The following is a 22,967-nucleotide window of genomic DNA, read 5'->3' on the forward strand; positions in this document are numbered from 1 at the left end:
CATTAGTTGTTCTTAGGGGGCAAATTCTGTAATTTGGCACTTATCAGGTTCCAAAGGTGTCAAACTAAAGTGTTTCAACTATACTAGCTTTATTATTAGGGCACATTGCATATGCAAGTATGATTATAGTACTAGTAATTCATATTTTATTACCTGCATTCATTTCTAGTGATTGTTGAATATGGTTAAAATACTCTTTTTATTATTGTATGGAATGCTCTTTAGACCAGTAATGTTTTTAAAAACTTTAGGATGTTTATTTTAAATTAACTTATGTCGTCATCCAGATTTGGAGAAGTTAGATCATCTTCTTGCTTGCCAGTTGGCAGAAGAAGAATTGAACAAAGATAAAGAATATCAGAAAGGTTTGAACGTCAACTTTTGTGAAGATTATGGAAACTTATTGGATGGTAACAAAGGGGAAGATGAACCTAATGATTTTGTTAAAGGTTTACTAAAAGAAGGTTGTCTTTACCATAAGAAAGTAATAAGAAGAGGTGAGATATTTTTCAAATGAAGTATTAGATTGCATGTATGAAAAATCTGTAGATACAGCATTATATATTTTAGTTTGATTTTTTTAACCTGTTTACTATCTGAATATTGGTCTGTTTCAAGTCTACACATTGTATCACTCTTATTTATTTTGCACTCACACTTAAATGCTTAATCTAACTGCATACTGTGTGGTACACACTTTCTGTATAATGTGTAGTTTGTGCTCGAAAATAATTATTTTATTCAGTATTTGTGTAATATTTTAGGTTGTGAATTTCAAAAATTTTGTTTTATTATACTGTTTTTAAACAAAATATACTTTCTTACCTCTTAGAATTTGTTTTTTTTATTGTATGCTAAAATAATTTAATTGTATCCAGTAGAATTATCTTTTCAATAAAACTACAGTTGTTGTGTCTGTGTGTTTCTAATAACACCATACTTATTTTCTCATCTGTTCATTCAAGTTTTTAAATCCAAAAAAAGTTATTACTGAAAAATATGAAAGAAATTTAACTGAATGTTTTTAAATATGCTTGGTCACAAAGATCCAGTTAGGTCTGACTTGTTATATTTTCATCAGTGATTTATATTTATATATTGCTTCCTATTAAAGCAGTTGTATAGCTACAAAAGTAACATAAAATACAGATGAACAATAAAAACACAGACTGGTGGAAACACAACTTGCATTCATATTCTAGGCCTACACTGAACTGAGCAATATATTTTTCAACTATATTTTGGGTGAATCTCAGTTTTTCTAGTAATTAATTTCTTTCAGTAAATAAAATATTCTTACAGTTGTAGTGGCCAATGACACATTTTATTCACTTCACTTATCCAGTGTTTAGATTTTCTTCATAGTGAATATAAAGCACATTCACACAAGCAATATGTTGAAACTAAATAAATGACCCATTAACACTATGGGACTCATCTTCTAATATATGTGCATAACTTTATAGTTTAAAAATTGGTTACTCACATATATGTATAGTAGTAAAACAAGTTATTAGGAGTGCTAAAATTATAGTCAAATTCTGTACTTTTACTTTTTCATATTGTGCTACATGCCTTTAAACTTCTTTATCACAAGCATCCTATTAAAAAAATCATTGATCACAGTGAATAGTATCTTAAATATATTCTTCATGATTTAAAATTTGCTTTATGATCCAAGATTAGTACTTCAGATATGCCATCTCTTTTCTACACTACAAAGAGCTGTTACCTTGTGCACAATGCCATGTAATTGTTTACACCTACCACAAATTTTGGACAAAGCTCCCACTTCTCCACATGCCTACATGTATTGTAACAGACTTATGATATAATGGTCATTGGACTAGTTCTCTACCTGTAGGAGGTGCACACATCCTTTATGCTTATTAATACTTGTGAGCACTAACACAGGAACACAGGCTCATTCTTTCCTTGGAACTACTTGTTTTGAGACGAGTTTCTCATCAGATCTACTGACATTTTTGTGCCTTATTGTTTCTAACCTTTCATGACTACTCATCCAGTAGTTTTTCTCTTTTCAATTTCCTTGATTAAATGAGACAACTATATTAAATTTTTAACTTATCAGTTAGAACTTTCATTCAACTTGTTTTATATTTGGTTTTCTTTTAATAGTCTTTGTAATCTTGGAACATGTTCCATTGTTTAATCTAACATATGAGTTTCATGCAGTACTCTTCAAAGTTGTCATTAGACCTGTGAACCATCATCAAATGTAGCTTATGTTCTTTCTAACTGACAAAAAAAATGTATTCAATTTACAAAACAAACTACTATAACATAAGTTTTGTGAATTAACTGTATAAATCATTAATGTTTCTGATACCATCCGAGGTTTCTAACACACTTTCATAAAAGTCACCAAATACTGTCATAATGACTGAAACACCAATGGCAAGTGATGTTACTGCCATTGAACACTTTGTGGTTGGATTCAGGATTTCTAATTTGCTGCTTTTGTTACTTCAGCTGATTCTGACCCGTCTTATGAGTGTTCATCACCATTGTTTCCACACATGCTTTTGCTTCTCATTCCCTTTTCCTGACATGAATGAGTTAGTCCTGCCTTTGTCTTTTCATGCTTAAATTCCACTGGTATGTGTTTTTTATTTTTCTTTACCCAGTAATGTTTTTGCTGAATCATGGTCTTTTTTGTTGCATAAACTTTATTCACCTGAATATCTGCTTCCAGTTTAAGCTTTTCTTTTTCATTTCTTTCTCTTTTCCCCTCGGTGTGAATTCCTATATGTGGTGAGGGAACCTCCCAGGGAAGGTTCTGTTCTTTCAGCTTACCTCCTCTGGGATCTAAACATACACCACGTGTTTCCTGTGCCTGGTAACCTGTGAAGGGGAGGAGAGGATCCTGGGAGTTGAGGGGTCCAACCCCAACACACCACTTTGGCCTTGAATTCCTGTAGATAAGTAGTCTTGGGGTGGCCCCCCTAGGGTCAGTCAGCCAGTCCACTTGCGCTAGGTTCAACCAACTACCAGTGTTGGATGTTTTCAGTAGGTGTTGTGGACATTGTTTCTGATGCTGGTGTTTGGGTATAGTGCTCACGAAACTCTGGCATTGCTGCAGTGTCCTTGTTTGGCACTTTAGTGTGTCCCCTGGTAGGGCTTCATAGTAGATGGAGTCAGTAGGCATTGAAATATAGCTTCTTTGTTATGGATACCCATCTTTGTAACAAAAGAAATAAAAATGAAAGAATTGGTAAAACCAGATCATTGGAAAATGACCATGCATGGACAACTCTGTTGTAAGTCATCGTTACAATCAGATTCTACACCTCAATTTCTGATTCTCCATTCCTTATCTGAAAAATCCTTGGGGCAGCTGGCTCCCTAAAGTCAGTAAAGAAATGCATTCTGGAGACATTTTGGTGGAAACATCTTCACCAAAGCATACCAAACTTCTCTTGAAATCAAAAGCCATTGGAAATATACCCATTGAGGTTACTCCCCATGCAACTTTGAATTCTTCCAGAGAAGAGGGATTTAAAGAACATTCCCAAGTCGGAAATCTTCATTGGTTTCTCTGGACAAGGCATTACTATGATATGCAGAATCTTCACCGGTTAAAACAGAATTATGGATCCTACTAATGTTCTGATATTAACATTTACTTTACCTCATCCTCCTGCCACAGTTAAAGCAGGTTATCTGAATTGTAGGGTATGGCCTTACATTCCTAACCCTTGTAGATGTTTCCAGTGTTAGTGGATTGGCCACTTAAAAACATCATGTTGTGGTTCTTTGATACATGCTCAATGTGGTGGTAAAGGCTATAACACTTACAAGTACAACCAAGAACCACACTGTAGTGGCTCACACCCCTCTTACTCTATTTTTTGCCCTAAATGGGTAGAAGAGAAAAAGGTGAAATGCTTAAAAACTGTTAATAATATTACCTACTCAGAAGCTCGGAAATTATTGTCACCAACTCTATCTCGGACATATGCTGCTGCACTCCATTCCACTACCACATTGGAAGTGCAGACAGATATTTCCGTGCCTCCAACAGAATAGTTTGCAAAACATCTTAAGAATGTTATGCCATCCATAATTAAAAAGTTGACTCATCTATGTCTACTCCCATCTCTGTTTCTACCACTTCTTCCAGTGACTGCTCAGTTTCTCTTCCTTCAGGTTCAAATGTTTCCTTGGATCCATCCTCTTCTGCAGCCCATAAAAGTAAATTGACCATTCATTCATGCCCTCAGTCATTGGAATCTTTGTCCACAGACAGAGATCTGTCTATCCAACCCAGGGCAGGATCCATGGAATTTGATAGATCTTCGTCCAATAAAGAAAAAAACATGGTTGCAAACAGAAGATCTCCCTGCCACATTCTTCTCCACATAAATAACAGTGGCCACTCTGATCCAGTGGAACTGTTGAGGTTTTCGATCAAATTTAGATGGCATTAAGGATTTGATTGATTCTTACCATCCCATGTGCCTCTCCTTGCAGGAAACCTGCTGATACAGTCACCCTTAGGCAATTTTTCTGATAAAGAAATGACAGGACATGTGATGGACGAGTGCATGGTGGGGTGGCACTGTTTGTTGATTAGTGTGTGCCAGCCCTGCCCTTGTTACTTGATACATCATTGGAGGCTGAAGTGATCTGTATTTCCTTGGGTTGTACCATCACTATTTGTTCTCTCTGCCTGCCTCCTGAAGAGATCTTTAATCAGTCAGACCTTGATGCTATCATTGAATAGTTACAATCCCCCTTTTTACTACTGGGGGATTTTAATGGACATAATCTACTTTGGGAGGGGTCGTGCTACAGAGCATATGCTCTTGGACCACAACCTGTCTCTCTTCAATACTGATTCTTATACTTATTTTAATGTGCCTAGTCAGCCTTTTACTGTTATAGATCTTTTTATCTGCTCCCCTTCACTTTTCACATACTTTTCTTGGAGCATCGATGGTAATTCTTGAGGCAGTGATCATTTTCCTATCATTTAGAGAGAGACTGGCTGTGGTCGATGCCATCAGACTCATGTGCCTCGATGGAAGTTGGACCAGGCAAACTGGCCTTCTTTCACCACTCTCTCAGAACTTGATCCTGCCATCTTGTGTAAGCCATCGATAGATGTCTGTGTGGCAGCAGCAACTGACTGGATTGTCCAGGCATCTACTCAATGTATTCCTAAAACCTTGACACGTTTCCCACAATATCCTCGTCCTTGGTGGAATCCTGACTGCGACTTGACAAGGAAAGCTCAAAAATGGGCTTGGGATACCTTTCGTAGATATTCCACACTTTCAAACTGCATTACATTTCAGCAGGCCTGTGCACATGCTCGGCAGGTCAGACGTCAAAGCTAGAAGGAATCTTGGATTAACTACACCTTTAGCATTTCTTCTACCACCACTTCCAAAGTCACATGGGAGAAAATTTGAAAGGTTAGTGTTTCAGTATCATTCTGCCCCCTTTCAGGAAGTTGCTGATATCTTGGCAAAAGCTTTTCTCATGCATCTGGCACTTCTGCTTCATCCCTCATCTTCTTAGCTGTCAAAATATGGGCAGAATGACTGCCTTTTTCCTTTCAGGCTGATCATCTCTATGACTATAATCACTACTTACACTGGTGGAACTCAAACTTGCTCTTCATCTGTCTGGCAGTGCAGCAGTTGGACCTAATGATATTCATTATGAGATAGTGCACCATCTCTATCCTGCCTCTCTTGCTATTCTTCTGATTGTTTTTAACCGGATCTGGCAGGAGAATGTTTTTCCTGATGTTTGATGCCATGCTATTGTACTCTCTTTTCCTAAACATGGGAAGGATCCCAAGATTCCTTTGAACTACCATCTAGTTGCTTTCACAAGCTATCTCAGAGAGGATGGTTAATGCTCATCTTGTTTGGTTCCTTGAATCAAACAACCTTGTCTCACCCACTCAGTGTATGTTCCAAAGACAGCACTCCACCATGGACCACCCGATTCGACTTAAAACATCAATCAGAGAAACCTTTCTCAAATGACAACATCTTGTTTCTGTATTTTTTTATCTTGAGAAAGTTTATGATACGACATGGAGGTATGGTATCTTGTGAGACCTCCACTCCTGTGGATTGCATGGGAATTTACCAATTTTCATTGAACATTTTTTAATGAACAGCAATTCTAGGTCTGTGTGGGTTCAACACTTTCCCACAGGAACAAGGAGTCCTTCAGGGCTGCATCTTGAGTGTCACACTTTTCATAATAAAGATTAATGGTATCAGTGGACAACTACTCCCTACAGTTACAAATGGTCTCTTTGTTGATGACTCTCACATCTCGTGTCAATTGTCAAATATGAGGTATATTGAGCAGTAGCTACAGACTGCCCTCAATCATTTACTGACATGGACCACAGCAAATGGTTTCAATCTTTTTCTCTCCAATGCTGTTTGCATGCACTTTTGCTGTCAACTGTGTATTCACTCTGATCCTGAACTCCCTATTGGTGAAGCTGTGCTTCCTGTGGTCCTTGTGGCAAAGTTCTTGGGGCTTATGTTTGACCGTAAGCTGACCTTTATTCCACACCTCAAGCAGCTATGTGTCAAGTGTACAAGGGAATTAAACATCCTTCATGTCCTCTCTTCCACCTCTTGGGGGGGCAGATTGATGTTCCATGTTAAAAATCTTTCATGCTCTTATTTGATCAAAACTAGACTATGGGTCTCTGGTCTATGGCTCTGCCAGGACATCAGCCTTGAAGATGTTGGACCCTGTTCACCATAAGGAGCTTTGGCTATTCATAGGGCTTTCCGCACATCTCCAGTCCAGAGTTTGTATACGGATTCCCATGAACCACCTCTACACCTTTGTTGTTTACAACTGTCTTTAAAGTACATTTAAAAACTTGAATTTTTACCACAGCATTCCATATGGGGTTGTGTTTTCCTTCCTCAGTGGGTGACAATTTTTCATAATAGACAGTCTGCTACTGTTCCTTTTAGCCTTCATCTCCAGGTGAAATTGGATGAATTGGGTGTATCTTTGTGTGACATAGCAGTATTCATACATCAGCTCATCCCACCATGGCTAATTACTATTCCAAAATATGACCTTTCTATGAGCCATCTGAAGAAGAAAGATATTCCTGATTGGAAGTATTGCCTTCTATTTGCCAAACATCTTTTGAACCATCTTTCCATTCCTATTTATACAGATAGTTCAAAATCAGATGGTTGCTGTAATTTGGTTGAATCCCCTCTACAGTGTCTATGTTCACTGCCAAATTGTATGCCATTTCTCTTGCCCTGGATCACATAGAAGCTATGCAGTACATGAACTGTACTATTAAATTATACAGATTCACTTAGTTCTCTGTTAGCCCTGGAATTGCTTCACATCAGTTCTCACCCTATTCTCACTGATATTCAAAACTGACTGTCTATTTTTCATTAACATCTACTTCTATCCAGTTTTTCTGGATACCAGGCCATTTTGGTATTCGTGGCAACAATCTTGCTGACACCACAGCTAAATTTTCCTGCTCTGGCATTATCACTGCTGTGCCTGTTCCATATATGGACTATGGCCTTGTATTCAAGACTCAGCTCCTTGCCAGTTGGCAGTTGACTTGGAGTGAGCTTTTCCAAATAAAACCCTTTATTGATCTTTGGGCATCTTGTTTCCATAATAATTGGAAAGAGGAAGTTGTCTCGATAGACTACACATCAGTCACAGTTTTTTAACTCGTTGTTTTCTTTTATCTGGGACTGTTGCACCAATGTGTTGTCTGTGTGACACTCGGGTCACAATAAGCCACATTTTACTGCCTTTCCATCATTACGACTCTCAATGATGTTCCCATTTTAGACATGTTTTATCCCAAGGTTTACCCTTAACGTTGAACAGTGCCATTGGCTATGGTGACGCTGTCCACCTTACAAATGTTTTTAGTTTTTTAAAGGCCAATGACCTTTTTAACATTATTTAAATTTTTAATTCATAAATTAGGTCTTATTTTTTTTCATAATTCCTTTTTGAAGTACAACTAGTTCGATATGAAATTAGAAAATGTCCGTAATGTCAAATAACTCGAAACCAGAACTGGAAAAGCCAACTTCAGGTAACTAACACTGGTATTTGTGCTTTCTTTTTAGTCATTCTAGTGAGTTATGGCCATTCACCTTATGCTATGGAATGTCCTTTAAAACTAGTATTACTGTAATTTCTCCCTTACTGCTGTACACTAGGTATAAAAGTTGGATTTCATGCTGTTTAATTTTTAATTCAAAAATTCCAACTTTGTTTTGTTTTACCTTGATTCCTTTTATGAATTTTAACAATTTTACTTTTCATTTCTATACCAGTTGTTTGGTGCAGATAGCTAGTTGCTTTGTGGCATAAAATGTTAAACTCACCCACTTTTTTTTTCTCTCTCTATTTTCTTATATCTTGCTGGATTTCTTTGTTGTTTTTGACGTGCTGAATTCATTTCAAAGTTTTCAGTCATTTTCCTCTATCAGCTTTATTGGAGTAATTTGCACAAACCTGTTTTTCAACTTGCTCTCATTTTGTCCTACTGCCCTTGGTTTCTTTATTTCTGAGATGTATGTTGTCAGGTTAGCTTACATTCTGATTTTCACTTCCCTCAATTTTCCTTGCAGAACTTCTGTCTGGCAACTTTTCTTTTTGATGTGTTTTTAAGGTATTTTTTATATATTGTTTTTTGTGAGACAATGTAGTTTTCAGCAGTCATATCTTCTCACTTTGCTTTCTTACCCTTGGGATCAGGAGAACCCACTAAGTTTTTAACATATACAACCTTGTGAGATTGCCTCTCTTCTGTTCCTTGTCCACTTGTTACTATCCATGATCTACCATCTGTGATGGCTGAACGTCACAAGTGTTGGAGGTGATTCATTTCTAGAGCCACCCACTTTCTCTAGTGCATTCTCAGAGGGTTTTCCTGCACTTCTCCACTCTACCTTACTCATTTCACATTCCATGGATCAATTCCTCAACTCTACTTCAGGACAGGATTTTCTGTCTTTTTATCTTTCCTACTAGGGGTGAGTTGTCAGCCTGATAACAATATGTTACAATTGACTGAACTTTATTTTATTTTCTCTCCATGGTTGCATATGGCTCATTTCAGGGTCTTAGACAATTTATCTGCATCTACTTGTCCCTTACAGTATTGCTTCCTCTATTACAACTTCCTTTCTTTTTTGTGAATTGTCTTGTTTAGAGTGGCTGGTTCAGTTCTCCATATTAGCCTCAACTTCTACCCTGTATTTCATTCACTTGGGGTCTTTCTCACTTTATGTGTGGAGCAAGTGCAGCCTACATTTCAATTTTTGTATTGAGATTTCAATACAGGGATTCTTACATCTCCTTCATTTTTTTCAAGAGTCTTTCTGGGGGACTCAATTTCTTTTGAGTTCCTTGTTTTTCTTGGATATGGCTATATGTGTACTTTTCTATGATTTCTGACCTGTCAGAACAGGTACCTCCAGAAAAACACTGTCTTCTTTTCATCTCTTACAACTGTGGTGACTCACTTGATCCCACAGAATCCTGAACTTTCTTTCCTCTTCTGCCACCTTACCAAGTGTTCCATCTGCATGGAAGCCTTCAAGGGTCAGATGTGGGTCTGTGGACTCCTTCCAATTACATACATGGGTTTCCATATCCATGGTGGTGCATAGCACGTGTGACACCTTGTGCTGGCTTTGTGCTAGATGAAAACCAATCCTCTCTCATTTTGTTGGTCTTATTATCATGATCTTTTCAGGCACCTTCTTTGTTGTTCATACCCCCCTCCCCAATAAGAAGGCACCACACTATGTTCAGTTGTCAATAAATCACATTTCAAACCTGGACCATTCCCACTGAATGATTTCTCCACATTTTGGTGTTTTCAATGGATTTGCTTCCATTATGGATTTCCTGTTATCACTGCCTTTCAACTTCTACTTCTCTCATTTCCACTCGTTATTCAATCCAGACTACACTGGCCTTCAGTGTCACCTATATGAGATCTTGAAAGTGAATATGTGTACAATCCCCAAAATATTAGTATCTTATTACTTACCCTGGTGGAAGGTTTTAACTGCCCTAACTTTGATTTTCCTCTAGTTTCTTTTATCCACTTTTTTACAGTACCTTTGATAAAAAGTTGCTTATTTTTCTTTTTTTTTTTTTCTGTATCTTAGAACTACCATATTCTAACTATATTTTACATCTGTATTATTATAGAGATGATGGAACTTATTGTTAGTTGGCATCGCTTCACATAGAATACTTACTTAAATTTACTTTGAATGGGAGGAATATAGGCAGTTTGAAACCCATCTGCTGATGCTCAGTACCTGCTGTAGAGTTGGAGGTTTCTACAACACTGCTTTCATGATTTCTGTATCTATCTTCCAGATTGTTCTGCACTTGTAAGAACAAAAACAAAAAAGTTGTGTTCTTGCCTTAACACTTGAGCTCATGCTTGTTGTCTTTAGTTGTTGAAACCTTTTGCACTGCCTTTCAGTGTGGGATTTAATTCCAAATTCTAATGTGTGTCTGTAGTGTCTCCCCATCAACTGCATCCAGCAGAGTGAGGGAAAACCCTTACTTCCCCAGTCCCATGTTGCTTGTGCTTCATCAGATGGTGTAATGCCACTATTACAAGTCTTAGAGGACACATCCTTCATTTGGGAAGTATGGCTGGGACGTTATTTGGTTACGTAGTACAGAACACTCTATTCTGTTGTGGAACAACTCATTCATAATGGTTAGGTACAGCCAAATAGGTCTTTGGTGCTCCTTGAGACACAGGTCTGTGGTGCTATTCTATACATCTGAATTGTATGGTGCATTTATCACATATTTGTTTCTCCAGTATGGAAAAAGCTTGACTTACAGTCTTAGCCACACTACACTTTTATGCTTTGCTTTCTGCCTAAGTGATAATTGTTCCACCCACCTTAGCAAGGTGTTAGCACACAACAAAAGATTCTCATGACAATTTATTTTGTTCTACCACTTCTAGTGAGTAAAGAGTATTCCCTGCTTGAGGTGTATGAGGTTTTTCACTGGGCTAGAATTATGAGATTCATACTCCATGGGCTTCCCTTTCTGATGTTAGTTTCATAAAGGAGCTCACCTTTGTAACTTTTCTGCACTAGCCTCTGCATCATCTTCAGTGTGGGTTTCTAACTTTTTTGTGGTACAGAGTAGTGAGTAGCATTTCTAAAGTTAACATTTTCTTTAAATGAATATGTATTTTTGATAGATACTCATTTTTGGACCAACTTCCAGTCTTTCTCCCCCACTTACGCATGCAATTTGACTCATCAAGAATGAGCTTGTGTTCACATGCTAGTTTTCTTGTGGATTAATATGAATAGAGAATGTAACACCATCCTATTTATGAGGGCTATAGCCTAAAGGCTGGTACAAGACATGTTGACTCATGTAGGGGTGAGAGCTTTGTTCAAGGCTTGTGGTATGTGCAGGAAGTTACATGGCAGTGTGCATGAGGTACTAGTTCTTTGTGGTGCAGAAAGGTATCTATCTGAAATATATAGTTAACTGTATATAAAAATAACAATATAGCAATGAAATAATGTTTGTATTATGCTAACATTTTGTAATATATTATAAAAACTTCCCAGGTTTTTCTTTTGCAAGTTTTTTATTATGCTAAAAATGCTTAAAGTCATATCTTTACTTCTAATCTTACACCCATTTGAAAGCTGTAGGATCAAATTATTTTTCTTTGAACCAGATTTTTTATATAAAGGTAATGCAATGGTGTATATATATCAAAAACTTAATATAAGCTACAATGCAGAAAGGTGAGTATCTATCTGAAATATACTATCAGGTAAAAGAAATGTTAACTTATGAAATATAGTCATAATACATGTGCATGTTTTATTTATTGATGGCTTTTTTATAATGTTGTTAGTTAAAACTTAGCTTAGTTTTCAACATTAAGACACAGACATATTGTTTAAAATGAAAACTTAGATATGTAATGTAAAACATTTTGTTTGAGGTTTAGGTAATTTTCTGACCACTGAGAAGGAAGAGGGAAAGCTTGTTAAAAATCAGCAGCATCCAAAACACAACATCAATCAGTTGGATGATTATAATAATCTACTTGAGTTTGATAGATTTCATGATAGTGATACTCTTTCTCAATATTCAAAGAAAAATCAATGGTATGCTGATGAAGTTGTGAATCAAGGCAGAGCAGGTAAGCTTAAGAGAAAAAATACACAAAATATTTGTTAAAAATTTTAAAGAAAATATAACACTGACTGTATAGAAAAATAGCAATACAGTAGTGAAATAATGTTACAACAGTTTTATACTAACATTTTGTAATATATTCTTTCTAAAAACTTTCCATTTTACTTTTGTAGGTTTTTTATTATGCTAAGAATACTTAAAGCATTTTTTACATCTGAACTTTACACCACAAAACATTGCTTAGTACAAAGTAGATACATCTCAAAACAAAACATTTGGTTTCATTTGAATAAAAATACTTTTTTGTAAGTTTCTGAAGCACTTCGTGTATAGATTTGTTGATATCAATCTCTCTTTGTTAGTAGGCTCATATGTTTTTGTGAAATGTTGTTATTCAAAAGATTATTGAATCAACATCAGGGTCTCTGCATGTTGTAATTAATCTAAAAATAGTCAACTGCTCTGATATTTATATTGGTTTTACAAAATATTTTGTTGACAGAGATTGTCAGGACTACTTATTTCAGTCTACTTTCTTTTTATATTATTTTAGACTAATCTTGATGAAACTTTATACAAATACAGGCTCTAAAACAACACATTGTAAAATGATAAAACTCAACTATGATATTTATTCTTCTCTATTCAACATTGCCACTAAGGGATTTATTTGCCAATCCTTTCTGCAAAGAGTTATGGTTTAAAATTGATTGATCCCGTGTACAGTAGTAAAACATGTTATCAGGACTACTATCATTATAGTTGAATTCATTTCCTCTGTTTTTCATGTTGCACCTCATTATACTTTATTATAGGCCTACAGATAATCACTGTATTATAAAAAGTAGAAAATATTCTTGAAAACCATATTTATGAAACTTCAGTTTGCATTCAACATATTTGTGTAAATTCTAATTCCTAAACTAGTAATTTAAAGTATCCCAAGAATAGGAAGACTTTCAGTAATATCAGTTTAAATTTTGTTTTTACTCAAGCCTGTCTTGTGTATTTGCACACAAATCTACATAAGGATTGTATATATTTTGTTCCTAGTTTTGAACTGATAGCTTAGAGCAAAGGCAACAAATCAAAGTACCCAGCACTAACTGTTAGATTATTCTAATCAAATGATATCATTATAACTATAGTGAACCCATGGCTCCAAATATGGAGCATGTTTTTGTTATGGTGGGAATAAAAATGTGGGTTCTTAGTTTGCCAGTCTTGCACCCTAATTTCTAAGCCACTTTTGGTTATTTTATTGTAATAATGATACCTTGGCAATTATTTCTGTTTACCTGAGAATTGAAAGGAAACTTAATTTAAGAACATGCAAATACTTGCATTATATTGACTACATAACATTTGTTACTAATGTCCAAATCAGTTTTAAGTATTTTGTTACCAAAAGTGGTATTTAAAATGCCATCCTATGCTAAATTGCTGCATAATTATAATCAGTAAACATAGTAAATTACATGAACAAAATAAACCAATTTATATTAAACTTTCAGTTTAGTAAGCATATCTGTTTCTTACTTTGAACTGTTTAAATTTATAATAACTTGATTTTGTCTTTTTTAATTACTTGAATTTAGTTTTATATTTAAACTTATTATATTACTGTGTTTCCAGGTCAGCGAGACATACCAACAGATGTAAAATAGTGTGAGATAATTAATACTATTGAAAGTGAAGTTAATATTAAATAATTTAATGATTTGATTGACCTAGGAAGCTGCCTACCATCTAACGAATGCTGTTGTTCAACAAAAGTGTTTTAATAATTCATAAAATAAAAATTGTCATTTACTATATAGTGGTGACAGATTTATGTGTGCAGATTAAGACAGAGAATCAGAAGCACAATATTTTTTTTAAATATATTTTGTGGATTGGCTGTTTTGGATGTTAAGGTTTAAAAGGTTTATTTTTTCTTCTCTATGTATGATAACTGACTTGATATTGGCTTCGTTTTAGACATTTTTATTAACCTTACTTAATGTCAACTTTTGCAAATATTTTATATGGGAGGTAACATAATCAGTGTCAGACATTTTTAGATCAAAATGTAAATGAAATATAGTATTTATTTCTCTTTAACATTTTTAACAAATTATATTTAAATGATTCAGAGGAATTTCTCAGCTTACCCTGTGAATTTTGTGGACAGCAGATACCAGAAGACGATCTGATACTGCATCAGGTAAGCTCAAGTTCAGTAGTTGTACGTATTGAAACATTTCCGTAACAACAAATAAACTTGAATCAGTTTCTGCTTAAACCATCCTATCTGTTTTCATGGTTATCAGTACTATCACTTACTCAGTCATTTCTGAAAACTCAATTCTAGTATTTTATTTTTGGGAATATTCTGATCTTAATTCTGTTCCCAGATATCACGTTTATTGTGTAATCTGTTCATTGTTGTTTGATTTAATTTTGAATGTTGTTTTTGTCGGTCCTTGATTACAGTACATTCTTACTTATAGTTACTATTTATATCTCATTTTTATTACTATTGTATTGGTTGCAGATACTCTGTTTTTTAGTGTTTTGTTGTATTGACAACAGTAATGCCAGTTCTACTATCTTTGTACTGTTTTTATTCTACTTTTAATACAGTGCATAATGTTATAGACACAGACAAATTATTGCTGTTTTCTCAAACTATTTTGTTTTTAAGATATTGTAAATGAGATGTATACATATGTATCAACATGTAAATCAGATAAATAACTGATTATCCTTCAGAGTGGATGCCATATTGATCTACATAATAAACAAGAGATGAACACAGCAGCTGAACAGGAGGAGGAACAAAAAACAAATAACTTGTGTAATAGATTTAAAGCCGATACATCATCCAAAGAAGAGCAATACAAAACATGTGATTTAGACCACAGTGAAGTTATTCCATGTGAATTTTGTGGAGATCCTTTTTCTCTACATGAAATTCAAATACATCAGGTTAGTCATAGATGTACTTGGAAATCCAAAAACAGATTTTTGGTGATATTCAGTATTATCAGTTAATAATTGTTTGGTAATAAGTAAGTATTAAGTATGTAATATTCAAATATTTATGTCAATTACTTTCAAAAACAGTAGATGGTATAAAAGAAACCAGTTTGGTGATTGTCTAAAAATGATAGCCATTCTCTGCTTCAGGTATGTAAACAATGAATTATTTTAACATTTGTCTAATTTGAGTGACAAAAAAAAAAGACTGCCTAGAGAGCTTGCAACTCTTTAAATAAACATTTAAACTTGGTAGCTATCAAAAATAAGCTGATTGGTTTGTATTCATACTTTCAATTTATAAGTTTAAATATATTTAAAATACTAAACAAGCATTCAGGTATTTTTCAATGTTGTGAAACATGTTTGTACAGTTAGTTTTGGTTAAAAAAACATTAAAAACTTTGATATATAATACATTTGATTGGCTTTTAGGTAGATATGTTTTGTTTAATAATGTATTTTTGTGGTTTGTCAAATGTGATGTTTTATGGAAATTGCTTAATTGTATCAAAAACTATAACATAATTGTTTGGAGTAACTGAATGTAATATTTCAAACATTTTCAAATTTTTTGTATAGTAGCAGTTGTAGATGTCAAAGCAAAGAAAAAATGTTTATGAAATTGAGTTATTTACGTATTTTGTTTAACTCCATAGAGTGTGTGTAATTCTAATTCCTTGCAACCCTTGCTTCCGGACACATTCTACCCTCCTGCCTTTTTTTTAAGAGGTCTTGATTCAGAATCCAGCACTGGTGTTTCAGAGTTTCTTAATTCTGAACACCTTACAAAAGTTTCAACTCCTTTAGTTAACTTAAATATTGGAAGAAACTTTGATCAAAATAAAATCACTAACAAGAAAGTTCCAGTCAACTCTACAACACAATCTGGAGAAGCTGTAGGTTCTGTGGTACGTGTTAATGGTTCTGGGAAGAAGAAAAAGAAAACAGAAGGCACTGCTAATTGTGATAATAAGAGAGATGTGAGATGGCAGTTTCAACATAGGCAGGAAGGAAGAAAAGAAATGAATGCGGAAGGAAAAAGTAATGGTAGAGTCAGACAAACAAAATTGTCTAATTCATACTTACAAGAAATGAAGGCTAACTTGAATCATGTTCAAATCCCAAATGATGATCTTCTGCATGTGGCAGGTAAGGCATGGTAAAACTTTTAAACTGTGTACTCTTGTTTATCATGGTTGCTAATATCTGAATATTTATCAAATTAAGCAGTATCACATTAAACAAATCTATTATGACATAAAAGTAATTTTCAGAGAATAGGAGTGAAGGATTAGCTTAAAACAGTAGTTCACATCTACTTGTCCACAAAAAAGTTAAAAGAAAATGTTTGTTTTAAAATATAGCTACTGAAGTGTATTGTTAATATATTATTTTACAATTTAATTTTAAAGTAGTTTAAAAAGTTAATATTTTATGAAGTAGTTCTCAGTTAGAAGAATGTTGGGAACTATAGATTTAGAAGATGGAAGTAAAGATTTTTAAAAATAGTTTCGAATAATACATTTTTATTTTTCTTTTTGGCAAACAAAAATTCTGTATTCATTTAAAATGTATTTATCCTCATATGACAATGTATTTCTATAAATTCAATGTTTTAAACTACTGACCAGTAATTATATTTGAGTAAGATGCTTATAATTGTTTTTTTGAGTGAAGTTTGTATGGCTTCAAAATGGTCCACATTATCAGAAGAAAAACAGAAGTACACTGTTTAAGGTTGGGTTCTTTAATTCTTCTCAGAATTTCATGAGATGAAGTTGGCTCTTCGACTGATTTTCATGTTATTTTTCTCTTTCAGTAAAGTTCACACATTTGTTTGAAGTGTTTCACTCTTATTATAAGAATAATTTCATTTGCAGAGTTAATGGTTTTCTCTTGATGAGGTTCTTTGGTATTTATGAAGAGATGTCATAATCAAAAGTACTTCCCATGAATATTTATGATTTTGTAAATTTTATTGTGTTTCCTTCTCTTTTTGAAAGATTCCATAGAACCAAAGTAACTTCCAACCTCATCTTTATTACCATTTCTTTCTTTTCAGAAAGGACAGTGGAACTTTAAGAAGGGTTTCAAGTGATAAAAAAGATTCCTTACCCCATGTTTTTTTTTTTAATCTTTGAGTAAGGTTTACAAGTTTCAGAAAAAGACCATTGAATCAAAATAATTTAGTGTGTTATTTCTTATATGTTAACCACTTGTTTATGAATTTTTATGGTTCAGTAGCTTTTGGACAGTAAAGATATTAGGAATTCTTTCTTTTTGATGATATAACACCAAGTAATCATGTAGGACTGTAAGTGAGCTGAATAGAGAATGACTTCTGTTTAAAGAAACTATTCTGGGTATGAGAACAATTTTTGTTGTTAACTGCATGCACATAGATTTACAGCATAAACAGTAATGTAGTCCACAGTTATAATAAACTAGGAAAATATTACTGTTTCAAATGAAGTTTATTAGTTTTACAACTAAAGTTTCAAGAAAAGCCTCTTATCTGTTCATTTTATCTTACCTAACTTAGTAAACAATTTTATTTCTTGTAAAATTATCATTTTAAAGTATTGAATTCTACCCAAGAATAGTATCTGTATTTCTCATTTGTATGAAATTTTGGAATTTGTTGTGAAAAAGAATTAGTAAGCTACAAAGAGAAGTATGTATTGAGAAAGTTAATAATATAACATTAATAGTAGGAAACTGAAAATGCTTCAATTTTAAATTTCACATTACATATATAAGTAAAAAATATAAATGTTGTATCACTGTAGGAGCCAGACCCAAAGAAGATAAGTCCAGTGATACATCAGAAAATACATATTTGGAAGAGAAAAACCAGGTTGCAACAAGGAAAATTTATAGACAGAATAATGCTCGTGAGTCTTCAAAACAACATGAATTTATGAGGTGAGAGATAAAAAATATGACTTTCATTCTATCTGAGGTCTGTGAGACCTGTGTGCATCACTTCAATGAACCTGTTGTATAATATGTGTTTGTTTATTTTTTGTTGGTGGTGAAACATCTGAATGAAGTAGGTCAAGAATTTCTACAGATCTTGTAGTTTCTGCCAGAATATCTTATTTTTTTCAGTGTGAATTTATAGGAATTTTTAGTTCTATAATTTTGGAAATAGCTAATTATAATATGTTTTTTAAGAATCTATAACATACTTACTTTTGTTGTGAGTTTTATGTTTTCCTACTTTCTTTTGAAAGTTTGCTATAGGGTTTTTATTTTGTTAAACTAAATTTTATCATTATTTTGATCCTTAAAACAACACTTGCAGTTTTACTTTGTGTATGATCACTGGTGCCCAATAAATATAACTTTCTTAACATACCAAAATTATAGGCAGGTTTTTAAAATTGTTTATCAAAATGTTTTATTTAATGTATGTAATCAGTTTTAAACTTCTATTTCATTTATACAGTTTTTTCAAGGTTTATTTTTGATGATTTTTCTTTGCCCATTAAAATAGTTACTAAGACTGATACAGCCTAATGCAAACAGTGACCTTGTTGGTGAATTGAAACATTATATGCTTGAGTGCAAAATGAATTATCATACCTAAACATACCTCATTTTGTTAAAAAATGAAATTTCTTACCATAGTTAAAATGAAGTACAAAATAATAAAGCATGATTTCTGAGATGACTATGTGATTTGCATACCACTAACCTTGAGCTAATTCCCACCTAAAAATCACATGTAAATATGAATTGTGCTAGTGCATGGTGATATTATGTAATTATAGCCCTTCACCATTAGGATGGTGATACTACTTCCTTGCACAGTAACTCTCTTTAAGCACTTGTGCCCAAAATAACATCATGCTTTTACCCAGCAATGCTACTATGAAAATACTTACCCCTACACCTGATTAATGCTCTCATTTTTCAGTTATGCATTCTCTCTTTTAACTTTGCATCTCCTCTTTATATTCTTACACAAGTTGTAAGGATATTTGGCTGCCCTGTTCTGAGGTTAGGGTTGAGGTTCCATTTTACTTGGAACTTTGGCTTCTCCTTATTCCCTCTGAAGAGTGTTTGTCTGATACCCGCACTCTTCTGTGATATGCTGGTTTGTTAAGTTTTAGTCTTTTCTCATATCCACCCTACAATTGTTACTTTTGGATATGATCTTCAACTCTTTTCTCAGCCTTCACCACCTCACTTAGGAGAGATGGAATATATTATCCCCAAGGTTTATGCTTTTACTTCTTACTGAGCACATGTGGCTTATTTGCTTTTGAAACCCTTGTTTTCCCTTGTAACACTTATTCATTTCAACCATAACAATCTGGTGCCTTTTTCAATAGTTATAGAACAGATTAGACCTTTCTTGTGATACATTGTTCTTGATTTGGTGTTGCTCCTTTCCATTTGTTGAGCTTTTGTCTTGATAACTCAACCATCTCAATTCTTTGGTGGGCATTCTTTATTCACCTCCAACTGAATCCTGTATCTCTTCACTGATTTCTCCTTGTTTAGCTGGAAAGGGAGCATCTCTAAAAAACTACATACATTTAAGTGTGTGGACTCTGTGGAAGCATTCATTCCACTTTCTGTGTCCTTGTCTTTCTTGTCATCCACTAGGCATTGTCCATTTCCTTGTGAATTAATTGGCCATGATCCACTCTGTATATTCCTTGGTCATTTCTTATATCAACTACTAGGGAAATATCCATTCCAAGACACTTTACTTGGTTATGCTATTTTAAGCTTATTCCCATCAGATTTGTCTTGTGGCTAGTCATGTTCCTAAGGTTCTAAACTTGATAGCTTTTAGCTCATCAGCCAAACAGGATTCTATTCACATAATAGTCCTTACACTCTTGGGTTTTTGTTGGGTTTGCTCTTTGTTTGGCATGCCTCTCATCAGTGTTTTTGTTACTTTCAATGCATACTTCTCATTCTCTGGTGTCCAATTCCTTATTCTTCAGCCCTGTCAGCTGATGCTTTTGGCTGGCCCAGCATGGTGAGGTAGTTAAGGTATTCAACTCACAATCTGAGGGCCATGGATTCAAATCTCCATCACACCAAACATGCTCACTTTTTCAGCCATGGGGGCATTATAATATGACAGTAAATCCCACTATTTGTTGGTAAAAGAATAGCCCAAGAGTTGGCATGGGTGGTGATGACAAGCTACCTTCCCCCTAGCCTTACACTGCTAAATTAGGGACAGCTAGCACAGATAGCCCTCATGTAGCTATGTGTAAAATTCAAAAACAATCAGCCAAGTTTTCAGTCAGGTCTGGTCTCACTTTTTCTGTACTCCTATCTTTCTCTTTGTCTCCTTCATCATGTTGTCTCTTGATACAAGACACTTTTTATTGGGTCCTTTTGCACCTATAATTGGTATTCAGACCCCTCTCTTCCTTTACTTCCATTTTAATCTCTTGCTCCTACTGTATCTTTCTCAGGGATTTTGTCCACTCCTATTTATGTGTGGGTGGTATATAAAGACTATTCACTGCAGAGTTTGGCTCTCTGATTGTATAATTTTTTATTGACCTATTTCTTTTGCCCTTTAACCCTGTTATTTTGTCAATTGAAATATAAAGTTTTAGTGTTAGTTTGTCTGCCTTTCCCTTACTCTGGCTATCCTGCTATGGTCTTTTTTTGTTCTTTTTCACATAGTTTGGCTATGGATTACCTGTTTCTTTTCTTGCTTTTTGGTGGATAGTTTTATCTCCTTACATTTTACCTTTCCCATTGCTCTGTGGTTTTTCTTTTCCTATCATCTCCACTTTGTTTTAATCCTTCTTCCTTCACCCTACTGCCATGCTTGACTGTCTCCTTTTTGCTGACCTTTGGGTAACTCTCCAAACTGTTATGTGAATGAAATTGCATACTCCAACACCTTTTTTTAGCTTTTTTGTCTCCTGCAGGATTTTTACTCTGTCTATTCTTGACCCCCTTGGTGTGGATTCCTGTACATGGTAAGGGAACCTCCCAGGGAAAGTTCTGTTCTTTCAGTTTACCTCCTCTGAGATCTTAACATCCACCTACATGTTTGCAGTGCTTAGTGACCCATGAAGGGTAGGAGAGGATCCTGGTGGTTGAGGGGTCCAACCCTAACACACCACTTTGTCTTTGGATTCCTGTAGACAGGTAGCCTTTGGGTGGCCCCTCTTGGGTCAGTTGGCTGGTCCACTTGAACTAGGGTTAACCAAGTACCAGTGTTGGATATTCTCAACAGGTGTTATGGACATTATATCTGATGCTGGTGTTTGGGTTTAGTGCTCATGAAACCCAGGCTTTGCTGCAGTGTCCTTGTTTGGCATTGTAGTGCATCTCCTTGTAAGGCTCCATGGTGGGGTAGGGTCAGTTGGCACCAAAATATTCCTTTTTTTTTATTATGGATTCTCTAAATAGAAACTTAAATAGTGAAAAACCAGTCCATAGTTAAACAACCATATCTTGAAGATTTTGAGCAGAAATCTTCAACATCTGTAACACCTGTTGTATTTCATTTTCTTATACTACATTCTCTTTCAGACAAACCTTTAGGGCAGATGTCTCCTTTTTTCATTCAGAAGGGACAAGAGGGATTTGCTGGCTCTCCAAAGTCAGTAAAGAAGTTTTGCTCTGGTGACATATTAGTGGTAACATCCACATCTCAACACAGGGAACTCCTCTTGCATTCAAAAGTGATTGGGGATATAACTATTGAAATCACAACTCATGCTACTTTCAATTTGTCACAAGGAGTTGTTGTTGAGAGGGGTTCAAAGAACATACCCGAGTCAGAGATTCTAGCTGGTTTCTCCACCCAAGGAGCTTCTGCAGTGAAGTGTATCTCCACTTGAAAAGATGGAATTATGATGCTGACGAATGCCCTCATTCTGACATTTACATCACCACATCCATCTGCCACCATCAAGGTAGGTTATTTTAATTGCAGGGTATGGCCATACATTCCAAATCCTCTCAGATCTTTCCAGTGTCAGTGGTTTGGTCACTCAAAGACATCATGTCATGGTTCCTTGACATGTGCTCGTTACGGTGCCAAGAATCATGATGCCTATGAGTGTGAAAGGGACTCTCATTACATCAGCTGTGATGGCTGTCACCCGTCCTACTTCTGTTTTTGCCCTAAATGGTTGGAAGAAAAAGAGATGCACTGTTTGAAAATGATTTAAAACATTACTTACCCTGAGGCTCGAAAGTTGCTGTCCACCACTTCATCTTGGACATATGCTGCTTCATTTCATTCCACTACTACAGTGGGAATGCAGACAGATATCTCTATGCCTCCAAAAGAATTGTTCTCAAACCTTTTGACCTCCATGGTTAAAAAAGGTAATGAATCAACTTCAATACCTATCTCTGTCCCTAACATACATTCCATCAAATTCCAAGATTCACTTCCTTTGCTTTCAGGTATGGGAATTTCCTTGAGTACATCTTCTTCTCCCACCCCAAGATGCAAAATGATCATTCATTGACATCCTCAGTCTCTAGAATTCTCTTCCAGCAGCAAAGACCTGCCCAATAGACCTCCCTCAAATAAAGACAGTAAAGAAAAAAGACGTGGTCCTAAACAGAAGGATTCTCCACCCAATTGCTTACACATAAATAAAAATGGAACTGTCAAGGTTAACATTCTAATCTGGATGACATCAAAACACTGATTGCTTCCTATCATCCTGTATGTCTTTCCTTACAGGAAACATTTCTGAAAC

General features: G+C 34.9%; 1 protein-coding gene across 3 annotated transcripts in view; it reads left to right on the forward strand.

Annotated features, from left to right (window-relative positions):
• LOC143240318 (uncharacterized) overlaps window positions 1-22,967 on the forward strand; it is a 51,585-nt gene that overhangs the window by 19,548 nt on the left and 9,070 nt on the right. For 2 of the 3 annotated variants that reach the window (XM_076482555.1, XM_076482557.1), the window contains 6 exons: window positions 288-497; window positions 12,035-12,235; window positions 14,367-14,437; window positions 14,986-15,201; window positions 15,912-16,404; window positions 18,045-18,180. In XM_076482555.1, coding sequence (XP_076338670.1) covers window positions 288-497; window positions 12,035-12,235; window positions 14,367-14,437; window positions 14,986-15,201; window positions 15,912-16,404; window positions 18,045-18,180 — 1,327 coding nt within the window. The remainder of the gene's footprint in view (window positions 1-287; window positions 498-12,034; window positions 12,236-14,366; window positions 14,438-14,985; window positions 15,202-15,911; window positions 16,405-18,044; window positions 18,181-22,967) is intronic. The other variant, XM_076482556.1, reaches the window with a different exon arrangement.

The sequence above is a fragment of the Tachypleus tridentatus genome, chromosome 13, assembly GCF_004210375.1.
Source record: "Tachypleus tridentatus isolate NWPU-2018 chromosome 13, ASM421037v1, whole genome shotgun sequence".
Taxonomy (NCBI): domain Eukaryota; kingdom Metazoa; phylum Arthropoda; class Merostomata; order Xiphosura; family Limulidae; genus Tachypleus; species Tachypleus tridentatus.